The sequence below is a fragment of the Nyctibius grandis genome, chromosome 12 (genome assembly GCF_013368605.1).
Source record: "Nyctibius grandis isolate bNycGra1 chromosome 12, bNycGra1.pri, whole genome shotgun sequence".
Taxonomy (NCBI): Eukaryota; Metazoa; Chordata; class Aves; order Nyctibiiformes; family Nyctibiidae; genus Nyctibius; species Nyctibius grandis.
In genome coordinates, this window is record NC_090669.1 from 9,424,777 (window position 1) to 9,438,996 (window position 14,220).

Genomic DNA, 14,220 nt, shown 5'->3' on the forward strand with positions numbered 1-14,220 from the left:
TCCAGCTTGCACCCATTGCCCCTTGTCCTGTCAAGGGATGTCACTGAGAAGAGCCTGGCTCCATCCTCTTGACACTTGCCCTTTACATATTTATAAACATTAATGAGGTCACCCCTCAGTCTCCTCTTCTCCAAGCTAAAGAGACCCAGCTCCCTCAGCCTCTCCTCATAAGGGAGATGTTCCACTCCCTTAATCATCTTCGTGGCTCTGCGCTGGACTCTCTCTAGCAGTTCCCTGTCCTTCTTGAACTGAGGGGCCCAGAACTGGACACAATACTCCAGATGCGGCCTCACCAGGGCAGAGTAGAGGGGGAGGAGAACCTCTCTCGACCTGCTAACCACACCCCTTCTAATACAGCCCAGGATGCCATTGGCCTTCTTGGCCACAAGGGCACACTGCTGGCTCATGGTCATCCTGCTGTCCACTAGGACCCCCAGGTCCCTTTCCCCCACGCTGGTCTCCAACAGCTCTGCCCCCAACTTGTACTGGTACATGGGGTTGTTCTTGCCCAGATGCAGGACTCTACACTTGCCCTTGTTATATTTCATTAAATTTCTCCCTGCCCAACTCTCCAGCCTGTCCAGGTCTCTCTGCTGTCCCGGTCTCTCTGCATACAGTTTCAGTTTGTCCTGGAACTCTCTGAATTTACATTATTATAGACTGAGGATTTTACATGTGTGTGTAAGGGATGCTCAGTAAATAGTGTAATACTGTTTTTAAACCTTGTTTGTATTTTAGGAATAATATACAAATGTGGATTCTGTTGTAGTCGTTCCTAAAAGTTAACCTACCAATTAGCTTGCCCAGAGGTAAAATGTGCAAAATCAGCAACAGTACAACTAGTTGCACCCAACTGCATGCAGATCTTCAAGTATACTGTCAGATGAAGAAAAGCATTTGCTTTTTTCTTTGAAGAGAACCATTTTCTTCTTTGAAGTGCATTATTGATAATGAATGTACTAACTGATGACATAGAAGTGACAGGAGAAAGTATGGATGGGGAATGATCTGAAAAGTAAGGAAAGCTACTGTGTTGAAAGAGGATGCTCAGCAAGCAAGGTATAGGACTTTGTCTCAGAAATCAAAATTTGTAACTCTTTACGAAAGAACTATTTTAAATCTAAGTGCATCTAGGAAATCCTTTATACTAATACACACATCAACACAGATTATAAGGCATTCTTGGTAATCTAATAAAAAATCAAGAATAATATTTTATAATATTTTTACCTGACGGAGGAAGGTGATTGGCCTCTGTCCCATTGCATGTGCATCTCCAATGTTGGCTTTAATTACTTCAGTAAAAGGCTTTTTGACTCCCTAAAAAGAGATAATTCACAATGTATTGTTAGGGCTGAAGCAGGTGATAAAGAATTCCTCTTTTTGGTATCTGTCATATGGCTGTAACTAAACAGTCCCTAATCTTAGAACAGATAGAGTGTTTAATGTAAACCTTAATGCATTTCTTATACAATACTGCCGGTAAATCTTAAATGCTTTACAGAAATGATGCTGACTATGACACATTTTTAAATGATAAGCTGTTTTTTTTTTTCTGCCAGCTACAAGTAAGAGATTGACTTGCCTGGAAACTACACATTGAAGTAGAAAAGATTAAAAAGAGGCATTTTGAGTTGTCAGTATTAGAACAACTTGTTTGATACACCTCAGGGAGGGAAAGATCAGTCAAGAAGCTAAAAAGATTTGAGGACATTTGAGAAATCCAACAACAAAAGAAACCTCAAGACCTTTAGTACTTTTTAGAGTAAAAAGAGTAAAGATACTGCTTGCTTATTTATTTTCTATTTAGATCAAAAATTCATTGTGTGATGACCCCACTTTTCCATATACAGATGTTTTACAAAGTATATCATAGTGAGGCTCTATATGATAAACATAAGTGCTAAATAATCACCATGAATATTTAAAAGCTTCCTATTTTCTGAAATCTGAACAGCCAGCCATTTTTCCTGTGAGGAACTGAATACATCATGAGAACAGAGGGAAAGCAGTTGATGAATGTTGATTAGCAATCATAGCTCTTTAAAAAGCAAAATAAAATAAGGGGAAAAATGCAAGGAACTGACTGGTAGAAAAAAACACCATTGATTTAAATAAAAAAGATTAACTGAAAGTAAAGGCCAACATTACAAGAAGAATAAATGAGGTAGGCAAGAACAAATGTATAGCTTTTCTAATGTATATTTAAGTATGAGAGATAGTAGGGAACTCTTCTAACAGTGACAGAATTTTCATGTGGACTAATGAACTGCAAAATTAGACCGATGATTAGTTTTCTGTACAAAATTATATATAACAACCTGCTCTGGCTGTGGACTCAACTCACAAAACCTCTTCCTGGCCTGTGTATTTACAGCAAGTTATTGGCTTTGGATGTAGAATAATTTGGCTGGCAAGCCTTAACTAATTTTTGCTTTTCTACCGTGGATTATATGTTGGTCTTCAATGACAGACCAGAACCCAGATGTGCAAAGATAACAATGACCAAAATTTTAGCAGTCACCAGTAATACAAATTTGCAGGAATGCCAAGATCTGGAGGTTTACAGCTGCATAATGTGGCTGAGAGGTTATGTGATAACGTGATTCAAATCCCCACTACAGATCCAGTCCATCATATAACTGATAGCATTTGGGTTTTTCTTTTGAAATTAAATAGGTAGTTAGAAATGGCGTTAAAACAAGACAATTGGACTTACGTGATCCTGAATCAAAAGGGTCAATTTTATACGGCCTTAAATTTAGCAGAAATTGAAAAAAACATTCACTTAAAATAATTGAAAGTGACACAGTGACTTCATCGAGTCATTTGCTTTTATGTTTGCTGATCTAAGTGAGTGCCTAAATAAGAGTTGTATTTCAACCTTAAATAAAGAATTAGGAATAGGGATGCCAGATAAAGATTACAGGTATCTGAGGCTGAAGTTTAGCAATTTATGAGAAATGCAAACAGCTAGAAATAGGCTCTCTTCAAACTGTCTGGGGTCCACTGATAGCACAACATTGTGTCATTCTGATTTACAAATATGCAGGAAAAGAAAGATACATGTAGAAGGAGAACAAATTCAGTTTGCGTGAAATTAAGAAAAATTCCCACAGATTTTAGTTGCATTTGGTCCTTCTTACAGCAAACTGAATCAGTCTCACTAGATTTGCACAGTAATACAAATTTATTAAGAATAAGGGATGCCTTAAGTTAGGCAGTCTAAAAAACCACAGTTCTCAGCAGTAAGATAAAACAGAAACACCCTGTTTTCCCAGATTAAAAAAAGGACAAATAAAACCCCTAACAACATAAATACATTATGTTAGACAAATTAGAAGGTTTTTGCACACAAATACTATTGTGATCTGCGATAAAAAATAGTTGCTTCTTTGGTTAGTGAAATGCTGAAAGGTACCCTGCATTTCATAATGCGCCTTTGGAGTTTTATAGTGGCACAGCCTTTACAATAAAGGTAACAGACCTTTTTGGTGTCTGTGTCAGGTTTATTGTAAATAATGTTGTAGCTTATTAGCATTGATACCATCCAGATCTCTGCTAGTGACAAACTCCATGTTTATGCCATCACTGCCTCTGGGCATCAACTGCAAGTATATAATCATTACCTACTCCATAAACCCCACACTACCTTTGCTACTAAAATGATTGATCTGGAGAAAACAGCAAAACATATAACATATAACAGTTATCTTACTGTAAAATCCTGGTAGAGAAGGATCAATTAGGTTTTCTGTGTTTTACACACTGTTCTCACGTACCTGCTTAAAGGCCCGTGGCCCTCTTGACTAACTTGTATTTCTTGGTCTCTGCTACAAGAGCTGTTGCCCTTTTTGTCTTTCAAAAGAGAGACGCTTTTAAATACCTTGGGCCTTTGCCTTCCCTGACAAGGAGTTAATATCAGCAATTGTTTAGAACTGTCTTCACGAGATTCACTATATCCCCTCCTAATGAAATCTAGAAAAAAATTGTTATGACTACTTAGTTTTCTTGTCATCTTTTTCTATTACATGATTTCCAGTCTTTCTATGGAAAGAAGGAATATCAGAAGTTGTTCAGATTTAGTCTCGATTCCTCCAGAACAAAAAGTCCCATCTTACCATTTCAGAAAGAAGGAACAGGAAACAGTAACAAGCAAGAACAAGTGTCAAATGCTAATGAGTCAAAGTTTCAAAGCAAGAGTATCAGAAGCTGGCATCAAGGGAAGTCTAGACAGTGCCTATGACTCTGCATATGTGTTCAAGGTGGAATTCTACTTAAATCCTTAAGACAGAGAGGCATTAGTCACTGGTTACTTGTGTCAAGGTTTCTCCTATCATGATGGCACTGGTGTGTGTGGGTATCCAAGGGAAGATTAATGTCAAATACTTTTTGGAAGGTCTACAAAAAGATCTGTATGAAAGGAGGAAGTGTGAATGTGATGTTGATAACCTGAACATCAGGTTGTAGAACAGCAGGAAAAGTGCTGCAACAGGACATGGTTTGTTAGGGCAAGATTTATTTCACTGCAGAAGGCTAAGCAGTCTTTGGCCTTGTCAGCAACACGCCTGTGCTGAGACAATTTAAGTCCCTGGCAAGACAAGGAACATACAGGGGGAGCAGAAACTAGGCCATTGGAATTGTTTTGCTTTCTTCTAGTGATAAGAGAACTGCCCTGCCAACCCCGCTTCTCTCTCTGTCTCTCATAGTATCTCTCTCAGACACATATATATTCTCACTTCCATATTCTCTCTCTCCTATATCCCCTCTCTCTCATACTCTCTCATATGCTCTCTCTCATATACATTATCTCCCTGTCCCTTTCTCATTCCCGCTCTCATATTCTCACTCTCATAGTCGCTCTCATATTTCTTCTCTCTCTCTGTATGGGCAGGCTTTCAAGGTGTGTTCTAGAGGCAGTCTGACTGGATTGTAACTGGCCTCTGCCAGCAGGCAGAGATTTGGAAAAGTGAAGCTTGCAGAACAGGAGCTCTAATAAACTGAGGAACAGTAAGTATCAGATTGATACTCATGTATACTGAAGAGGGTATGAACTACATCAAGGAGGAAAACCAGTCCCCGGCCCTACAAAACAACCACTGCTACAGCCTTCTGCCTTTGGTGGCACCTCACACTGTGCTAACAACATGATTCATCTTCATCTTGGGAACAAAGCCAATCTTCTGCCATTCTTTTGAAATTGTTAGCAAAGGGACTAATTGTAGTAGCCATTTTTAAAGCTGAAGAAGCCATCTTGCACTTTCCAATTCAGACATAAAGCAGAAAATATAAAAATGTGTTCATTTTTTTTCAGTTGCTATCTTCTTGATAATGAAAGGATTTTAACAGAATAAAGGAATCTTCCCAGATTTGGAATAAGCCCTTTGGAAATTAGTTCCTTTAGCAGTTACTTCTGTCACTCTCCTCTTCTCAGAGGAAATACAGTCTTTTAAGAGACCAGAGGAAAGCCTCTGAAACCTGAAGCAGGATCTGACAGATTATTCTAACAACTGTATCAGTGTTTTAAGTATCACACAAAGTTGGGAGAAGGGATTTTCATATGTGAACCAGAATTCATTGGTGCAGAGTCAATACAAATCTTTATGTAGTTAAGCAGGTCTTGAGAAGCTTCCTCTTCCCCTAGACATCCCCATGGCCTCAAGAAACCCAGCAGGTAAGGAGTACAGTATGAAATGATGAGCTGTCTCTCAAGGAGAGTCATCATGCAAGATATTTAGGGAGAGTTATTTGATCAAAGAAATTATATGATGCCAGAACATACACTATCCCAAAGAACTAACATGAAGACAATGCACTGCAAGGAGCTGGTTTGTCTCTCAGGATTTTTAGTATGCCTGGAGGTTCCCTTTATGATGGCGCCATCTAAGAATGCTGGCAAATTGCAAAATAAGACTGTGCCCAGAAAGAGTAAAGAAGGTTGCAAACAGACCTAAAGCTGTCTTCGCTAAAATGTTCAGCAAATTTCAACGGAAAACCCTCAGTCTGTAGAGAAGCTTATGTGATTTGGATTTAGAAATGGCGATAGGAAAGAATTGAAAAGGGTTCCCTTGAGGAGGCCATGAAAATGTGAGGTGCTTTTAATCCCAGAAGAGCAACACGGTATTTCAACTATTTCTGAATTTCAGAATTTGTCCACTCTTGGCTGCTCTTCATTGTTTCATTTTCATTGCCATTGCTTTGTGCCTCCTCTTGATGGTTATCAGGCAGTAGCATCACACTATGAAACATTGTGCTATTTCCTTAGCACCAGCCGAGTCTGGTTTTGCTATGACTTGCACTAACAAGCTGTATAATAAGAGAGCTGGCAAAACCAAACATTTCAGCATAGTTGAGATCTATGCTGTAGCAGCCAAGCTGCTTGCTCGCTTTCGCCCCCCGCCCCAAAGGGCCAAGAAAGCACTACCCAGAGGCCCTTAACTAATAAGGACTTGAAGACCTGAATTAGCATTCCAATCTTGTTATTAACACAGCTCACAGCAGAAAAATAAACCTGACCTGCTTACCACAGAGTAAGGCTTTGAGCTTGTGTTATGCATGTGTAATTCAAGCTGACATGAACTGTTGTTGGAAGGAAGGAGAAGGCAAATTCTGGATTTTAACTTGAAATGGCAGTGATGACTTGCATGCCCTCTAATATCAGATGAAAAAATTGGTGGGGCTGACCATTAATTGGCGGATCTGATTCAGGGATTACAGAGCAGGAGTTGTCCTCAAGTTACTTTTGCCTTATACATTGTTCAAAGTGCATTTGCATTCAGAACTTTTGCCTATATGAATAAAGCCCTCGATTTTAATGTGACTGTAAATGACAGAGTTAAAATAATACTCATTAGAAGGAGATTAGACATTAGGACCCTCTTAACTTGAAGAAGACCTATTGGAAAAGGGCTATTTTGGAATAGATTTTGCTACTGTATTCAACAAGAAAAGATTAAATAACTGAATCTTGTGAACTTTGTGCTTCTGAACATATGATTTTGGTAATCATACTCTTAATGATTTTCTTTTTTCTTCATCTGAAGTAGTTTTCACCCTGTTAAAAAACACGGGTTTTACTACAGATTTGCTTCTGTGTGCAACATGTACAGGCAACTGAGGAACAACAGTTCTGTCTTAATGAGGTCAAATGCTCTTGCCTGGAAGATACTTTCTTAGTGTGCACACAGTCACATATTCAAAGCAGAAAATTATAGGATGGTAATTTAATCTTAACATCTTTCATTACTGGGTGTACCAGTCAATCTTGTATCTTTTTCTTGGCGTGTCAAATTATATTTCTGCATGTCATTGTCTAAACTGTGTTTTATCTTTCAGCAACTCCCAGGGACACAGTCAACTCACATTTACAATTAAGTCTGGATTCTAAGTCAGATTTTTTTCTATTCCATTTAAAAGCCTGAAGAATTAGTTAAAAAAAAAAAGAAAAGCTCTACAGTCTTTTAACCAAAATACTTTAGCAGAAATCACCTGAGAGCATAGCTACATGAGTAAAAGGGATTTTGGTAGTTTTATTATCTAAACAGAAATGTAGGGAGTGAACTGGTGACTTGAAGAATAAACATGCAACAGGAAGCTATTTGCAATAGTTATGCAAATGAAAAACATGAGCACAGGAGATGAGTGTACAACCCTTTTACTGTAAAAGTAACTCAGCTTACAGTGGCTGTTCAGAAAAAAAATGGGCTTCAATGTGTAAAGACTGCGTATTGCCATTAAAGGCATGTAGTTCCAGACCCAGTGGTGGAATATGCTAAACCCCTGTGCTGATCTGAAGGAACTTCCTACATGCTACCAATGTATCTCTGCGTACCATCCCTCTACCCCTTTCTGCCCTACAATTCTGTTTCAGTAACTTAAAAGTTTTGAACAGGGACCTAATGTTGTGTGCCTTACATTAAACCAGGCACAGTTTCCAATGTTACATGAGTTGACTTGTGGATCCTAAAATGCTGTTCAATATGCACATGCTTTGCAAGTATGTGTAAGCCAACTTAACCTGACATAGAACTTGACATTACGTAAAACCTAAGCAGGAAATGGGGAAAAAAAGGAGAGTATAAGTGGAGAGAAATGTCAGAGTAACAGATATGAAGGGACTTTCCATAACAAGGTCAGTTAAAATTAGCACGTACACAGAGTAACAAATCAGGTATGTGTGCTGCCTATGTAAAGTTAGAGCTAGCTTGTTATTACTGATTAAGTAAAGAGAAGGGCTCTGTCCAGAGATTACATTATTCTTGCATTGAATTCATGTTCAGGCTAAAATTTCTAGTCTGAAATGTAATTAAAGTCAATACTTGATATGGTGGCCGTCTGTTAGCAAGTATAAAAAAAGGGGGATAGAAAAAAGATCTTATTTGTTTGAGTTCTATTGAGAGTATAATAATTTATTAAAATAGGCCTGTGCTCTAGCTTGCTTTAAAAAGTTTCCAGAAACACCAAGAAAAATGGCTGAATTCAGTTCTTGTTCCCTGAACCACCTTACTAAGCCAGAATCAGCTGATTATTACCATTAGCAAAGGGGAAGAGAAAGGTTTTCACTTTTGAAGCATGATGCAATTTCAAAATGATAAAATATTCAGAGAAGTGATTCAAGTCAGTGATTTTGCATAGAGATTTCCATCTGGAAAGACAATGTAGACCAAAACCTTGATTTTCCACCTAGATGAATACAGGTCACAGGCCAACAAAACTTACGAAGTCCAAGTACGTCATGTCCCATCTGTACTCCTGAGCATTTAATCTTATTCTGCTTTAACAGAGTATTCTAACTTGTCATTTACATTGGCTTAATGCTGAGCACATTAGCTGAAATTAATGCCTCATTTTTATTTACTTTTTAAAAGAACTATCCCTTCAATTTCCTGGTTGGAGACTTCTCAAGTAACATTTTAGTCCTTATTGCTATGTGCACTGTGGAGTTACAGCTCCTGTTATAATAGTTTGCAGTTAATATACCAAAGAAGCAAGCGCCAGCTAGAATAACAGAGGAACTGCTATTCAGAATCTGAGACAGCAGGACAAAACTCAAAGGAGATGAAAGCTTACACTGTGCAAACAGCTTCAAGTAGCTATTTTCTAGTCTACGTAACAAGCTGTGTAAGTTACACAAGTATGAAGTCTAACTGAATTGAACGAAGTTTAAACAGGGAGAACCTCTATTGCATCTGATTAGACAATGTCTGCATTTAAGATGCTTTTAGTTTAGAAATAAATGACGCAAAGGCATCTTGGCAGAACAGGACAAATGCAGATTTACTAGTGGGTAGATCCTTGCTTCACCTCTACCTGCTCTTGCTACCACCAGCCAGTGCAGCACTTCCATGTCATACTATGGAGTCCATGCTTTCATGGCTGTGCAAAGCTCCTTCCCCATCTTATGTAGGAGAGCTGCTATGGGGCAACCCTTCTGCTGTCAATGGAGAGCAATCATGGATCTAGAGATGCTGTGGGGCATCACCTTTCTCTGACAACTGCTTCAGCCTCTTTTCTTTACCAGGCAGTGTTAATTCTGCTGGTCATGGTTGATCTACCTGTGAGCTAAGGTTGAGAGGGATGAAAAAAGTAGTTGTCCAGTTTTAATTAAAAGTAAACAAAGAAGCACCATTGACCTGTGATCACAAAGAAGTCAATTTTTGACCAAAAAATAGACATTTAGATAACCTACAATATTTCAATTATAAAGAACATAGGTACTACTCAAGGCTGTATACTTTACCAGTTTGATTAAACAATAGAAGGAATAACAGTATTTTTATCAGAAAGGCAAAGAGGAATGAATAACTTGAGCAGTGTGGAAGAAAATAGTCTTTCCGCTGCTTCCTGAAGTTGTTTAGTGTTCTCTGCAGACACATTGTCTCAACTTTTGCAGTAATACTGTCCTCCTTCCCTGCCAACAAGGAGGTTTTTGTTTGCTTTAGTCATCTTAGAGCATAGTCACATGTCTGTGAATGCTGGTAGCCATTGATAATGTTCCATGAGACTGGTTCAAGAAAAAGCTTTTACACGGAAAATGGCACGTAAGTGGGCATAAAACTGCCATAACAATCTTTTAATGAAGCGATTGGCAATGGCTTGCTCCTGCATTTTTTAAAAGGTGCACAGAAGATTATTCTCTCTGCCAGTGACTCAGCTGGTAATTGAAGTAAGCAGGGGAGTTGGGAGGAGTTAGTGAAGATCATGTTATATTTGTTTTGTCACATAATACCTTCTGCCCTGTGATGTTAACTTGAAAACAAACATAGTGAGAACACTGGAAGATTTTGTACTCTGGAAAATGCACCCACTGGAGAACCTAGTTGCATACAGTCAATGACACTTTTATAAACAAGTTTTAAGGCAAAAATCAAAACAAATGCTCTGAAATGAAATCTCCATCACCACTCTGAAGTTTTAAAGTAGAATTATAAAAAAGAAGCTGTTTTTAATAATTATTGAGTTAGACATAAGTAATTGATGTCTGTCATACACCGTGAGCTGAAAACATGCTTCACCTTCTAAAACAAGGGGAAGCAAGTAACACAAAGACCAAAGAATTAAAATAACCTCATTAGCATTGCTATGGCACTGGTTTTGTTCAAAGTACTTTACATATACTAATCAAATTGATTTTGCAGTACCTGTAATAATGTTTGCAAGACTTTCTAAAGCAGTGAAGGCAGGGAATAATATTTGAAATCACAGAAAAGTAACTATGCCAGATGCTTTATTCAAGACAAAAATAAGCGAGTCCTCGTGTTGACAGGGGAAGCTGTGACGTGAACAGTACAAACAAAAAGCCACGCCTGAGTTGCTAAGGGTTGTTTTTTTTCAGTGCTGTCTTAATATTAAGATCTGGAATAAGAGAAAAATGTGAATAACAAAATGTAAGCACTGACTCATTTGGGTGCTTTATTTAGTACATTTTGGCCCAGACCCTGAGGAGTATCTTGTATCAGGCTTTATTGCCCGATCCTCCTAAAAGCGCTAACCACCTAGAACTTTGGGCAGCGTGCGTACTCCGAAGGCTTGTTGTCCTTAAGTACTTCAACATGTGCAATTAAAAAAAAAGAGAAACACAGCATCAGTGGTGTCCTCAGAAAGCATTAGTCTCCCCGGCTTTGGAAAACCCAGAGGCGGAGGAGCGTTGGGTGAGCCTGCGGAGCGGTGTCTCACTGGGGAGAGCTGGGGCCATCTCACGGGCTCGGAGGCCGCCGGTTTGGAAGGTGTCCCCCTGCCCCGGCGAGGGCAGTATCTCTACAATCCTCACGAGCGTTTTAAACGCCCTATCAGTATGATGAAAGCTGGTCGGTCACCCTCTTGTATAACTCAAAGGACATGGGATTGCAGCAAAGGGTCAAAGTGGCTGAAGAAATGTAAACCCTGCCTTATGGGGGTACACCGTACGTGCCTTACGCAACCAGCGGCACGAGGTAACCAGTAGCCCGAGGGCGGGTTTCTTTGTTTTGCGCCTCTCCCGCCTCCCGTGGGCAGGGGCGCGAGTGAGGGGGAGTCCCGGAGCGGAGCGGGGCCGGGGCGGGCACGGCAGGGTCGGGGGGCGGCTGCGCGCCCCGGCCCCGCTCCCGCAGCCCCCCCGAGGGGAGAGCGCGTCCGGCCACGGCTTCGGGCAGCAGTAGGGCTGGGGGGGAAAGGCCGCTCGTGGTCTGCGAGTTTTTAACTTGGTAGAAGGCGTTGCACTGGCACTCGCCGCCCGCTTTCCCGAGGCTTCTACGGGGTCGCGTCCCAGCCCCGCGGGATGTCAGCGGCCCCACCGGCCCCACCGCCTGCCACGTCGGCCCCACCGCCGGCCGCGGCCCTGCCGAGCCCCCCGACGCCCCAATCAGGAGCGGCGACGGCGGAGGAGTGCCCCGGGGGCAGGGCCAGTGCCGGCGGCGGGCACGCCGCGGGAGCGGGCGGCGCGGGCGGCGCGGAGCGGAGCAGCGGGGAGTCTGCCGTGCCGTGCCGTGCCGTGCCGTGCCGTGCCGTGCCCTGCCCTGCCCTGCCCTGCCGCGCACCCCCGGCCGCCCCTGCCTCACCTTCCGCAGCTCCTTCTCGATCTCGCCGGCTTTAAGGACGATGGGGCCGCGCACTGCATATTCCACCGCCTTCACTTGCGGGTTCATGGACTCCAGCGTCAGGATCTTCTCCCTGCTCGCCTTCTCGTTGATCGTCACCGCGGAGGCCTTGGCAGCGCTGCTCCAGCGCACCGTCCCCTCCCGCGCCGGCCGCGGGAGCCGGGGACACCGCGGCTGCCGCCCCGCCGCCAGCGAAGCGGCGCAGCGCAAAGCCATCTCTTTCCTTCCGCTTCGGCAGACCCCCGGCCCTTTGCAGCCCAGGCTTGCTGTAGTTTGCCTGGCAACCGACACAAATCGATGCATGGTCTTTCAGGTAGTTCCCAAAGCAAGATTAAGGATACTAGTGCTGAGGATCGGTGTATTTGTAATCAGAACCGGGAGCTAGTCAGACGCACACGAGCAAGAGATGCAGTCAGCAGAAATGCCGAAGCGCTGGCACAGTTACACGTACATGCTCGATCCTCCCATGTCCAGATCCTGCAAACTTAATTGCAGCGGATACAACTGATCTTGCAGTGTCGCGATGCCACCAGAGGAGCAATAGGTCCCACCGTTGCATCAGAATAGCGTTGCACACCCCTCTCCCCAACAGAAGCGCCCGCGCTAGTGCTCCGGAAGAGTCCCGGGTAAAACCATCCTCCTTACGCCCGCGCCAGCAGCCGCCCCGGCCGGCGCTCGCCGCGGCCCCGAGGCGTGCCAAGGTGTGGATTGCAGCAGCCAGCCTGCCAGCCGCGCTGCCCGCCGGGTTTTGTAGTCCCTGCAGCCCTGGGCTGCGCCTGCCCGCTGCATCAGGTGACGGGCACGGAACTACCGCTCCCACAGGCCTCCCCGCCCGGCCGCGGTCCCGCATTGTGCCGCCGCCTGCGGGCGGGGGCGCGCCCCGCTGCGGGGGGTGCCGGGGAACCGGGGAGGGGGCAAATCCAGGGGCGTTTCCTAAGGGAATGGCGAAGCCAAGTCTTGCCGGTGCAAGCTCCGCAGCGGGGCCGGGGCTGGCGGGGGCCGGGGCCGCAGCCCCGGCGGGCGGGGAGCGCGTCGCTGCCGCCGTGCCGCCGCCTGCCCGCGGCAGAGAGCGCTCCCTTTGTCTGGGTTTGTTTTTCTGCTCTGCGGTTTGAGAAATGCAGTATTGCCCCCGCTGATTCCCCTCTGTCCGTTGGGCAAAAAAAGCCGCCTGCTCTCATTTGCCAGCTTCGCGGTGGCGTTAGAAATGCGGCGTGAGGTTTGGTGTGCAGCGGTGGGGTCTGCACATGGGTCACCTGTTGCTGGGCTGCTGGAGAGCGAGTCGGGAGGAGATCAGGCGGCGAGGCTGGACGCCAGCAGCCTCATCCCTCACGCTGTCACTCTGCCAGTGGAGCGTTTTCTCCTGATCCTTCCCTCCCGCAGGAACAAGTCGGTCCTCTTTCACAGTTTCCTCATTGTTTCCAGATGATGAAAATGTTTTTATCTCTCGGGTTCAATTCAGCTTTCATAGCAAATGACTGGAGATCTGCCATGAAATACAACAGCAGCAGAATTCAGGGGGGAGAGAGGTGAATGCTCTCTCTTTTCTTGTTGCCCTTGGGGAGGAGAAGTCCTGTTTTACCCGTCCTGGGTGCCCAGAAGAGACTCCTTGTTTGTGCTCAGAGAGTGGAATAAGGGATCATTCACTCGGGAATATTCCTATGACCTAATGTTACCTCCCTGAGTAAGAGCCTGGGCTGTAAATCAGGCTCATTTGTGAATTGTTTTTGTAGAACCTTCTTTTTACTTTCTCTGCTTACTTAGAATATAGAAAACCAGCTTCCTATTTTAGGTGCCTAAATTAGATGGTTTGAGACTGGGGTTCTGTTCTGTGTGGTTTGGTATCTTTCCTTGGTTGATGAAGCAAGCTGCTTTTGCTGCGTTTGATTTTATTTTGTCCCATACAATTATATCTTAAGTCTTTTTCCTGTCTTTACTATTTCTTCTCCCTAACGAGCTTCAGCTTGCCATATCGTTTAGTTTCATAAGTAATTTGTTCCAGTCCTTAGTCTATTTCAAGTGCAATATTTCAGCTCTTGCTCTGTGCTAATTTAAAAATAATTGCAACTTGAGAATTTTAGTCAATTCATAGTTAACAAAGTAACAGAAATGGGATGCGTTTGTGCTGAAGAGACAATCTTGAGATGGT

General features: G+C 43.2%; 1 protein-coding gene across 1 annotated transcript in view; it reads right to left on the reverse strand.

Annotated features, from left to right (window-relative positions):
- GPT2 (glutamic--pyruvic transaminase 2) overlaps positions 1-12,776 on the reverse strand; it is a 29,293-nt gene extending 16,517 nt beyond the window's left edge. The window contains exons 1-2 of the mRNA XM_068411622.1: positions 12,036-12,776; positions 1,231-1,320 (exon numbers count right to left, since the gene is read on the reverse strand). Coding sequence (XP_068267723.1) covers positions 1,231-1,320; positions 12,036-12,377 — 432 coding nt within the window. The 5' untranslated portion in view covers positions 12,378-12,776. The remainder of the gene's footprint in view (positions 1-1,230; positions 1,321-12,035) is intronic.
- Between the last annotated feature and the right edge of the window lie 1,444 nt (positions 12,777-14,220).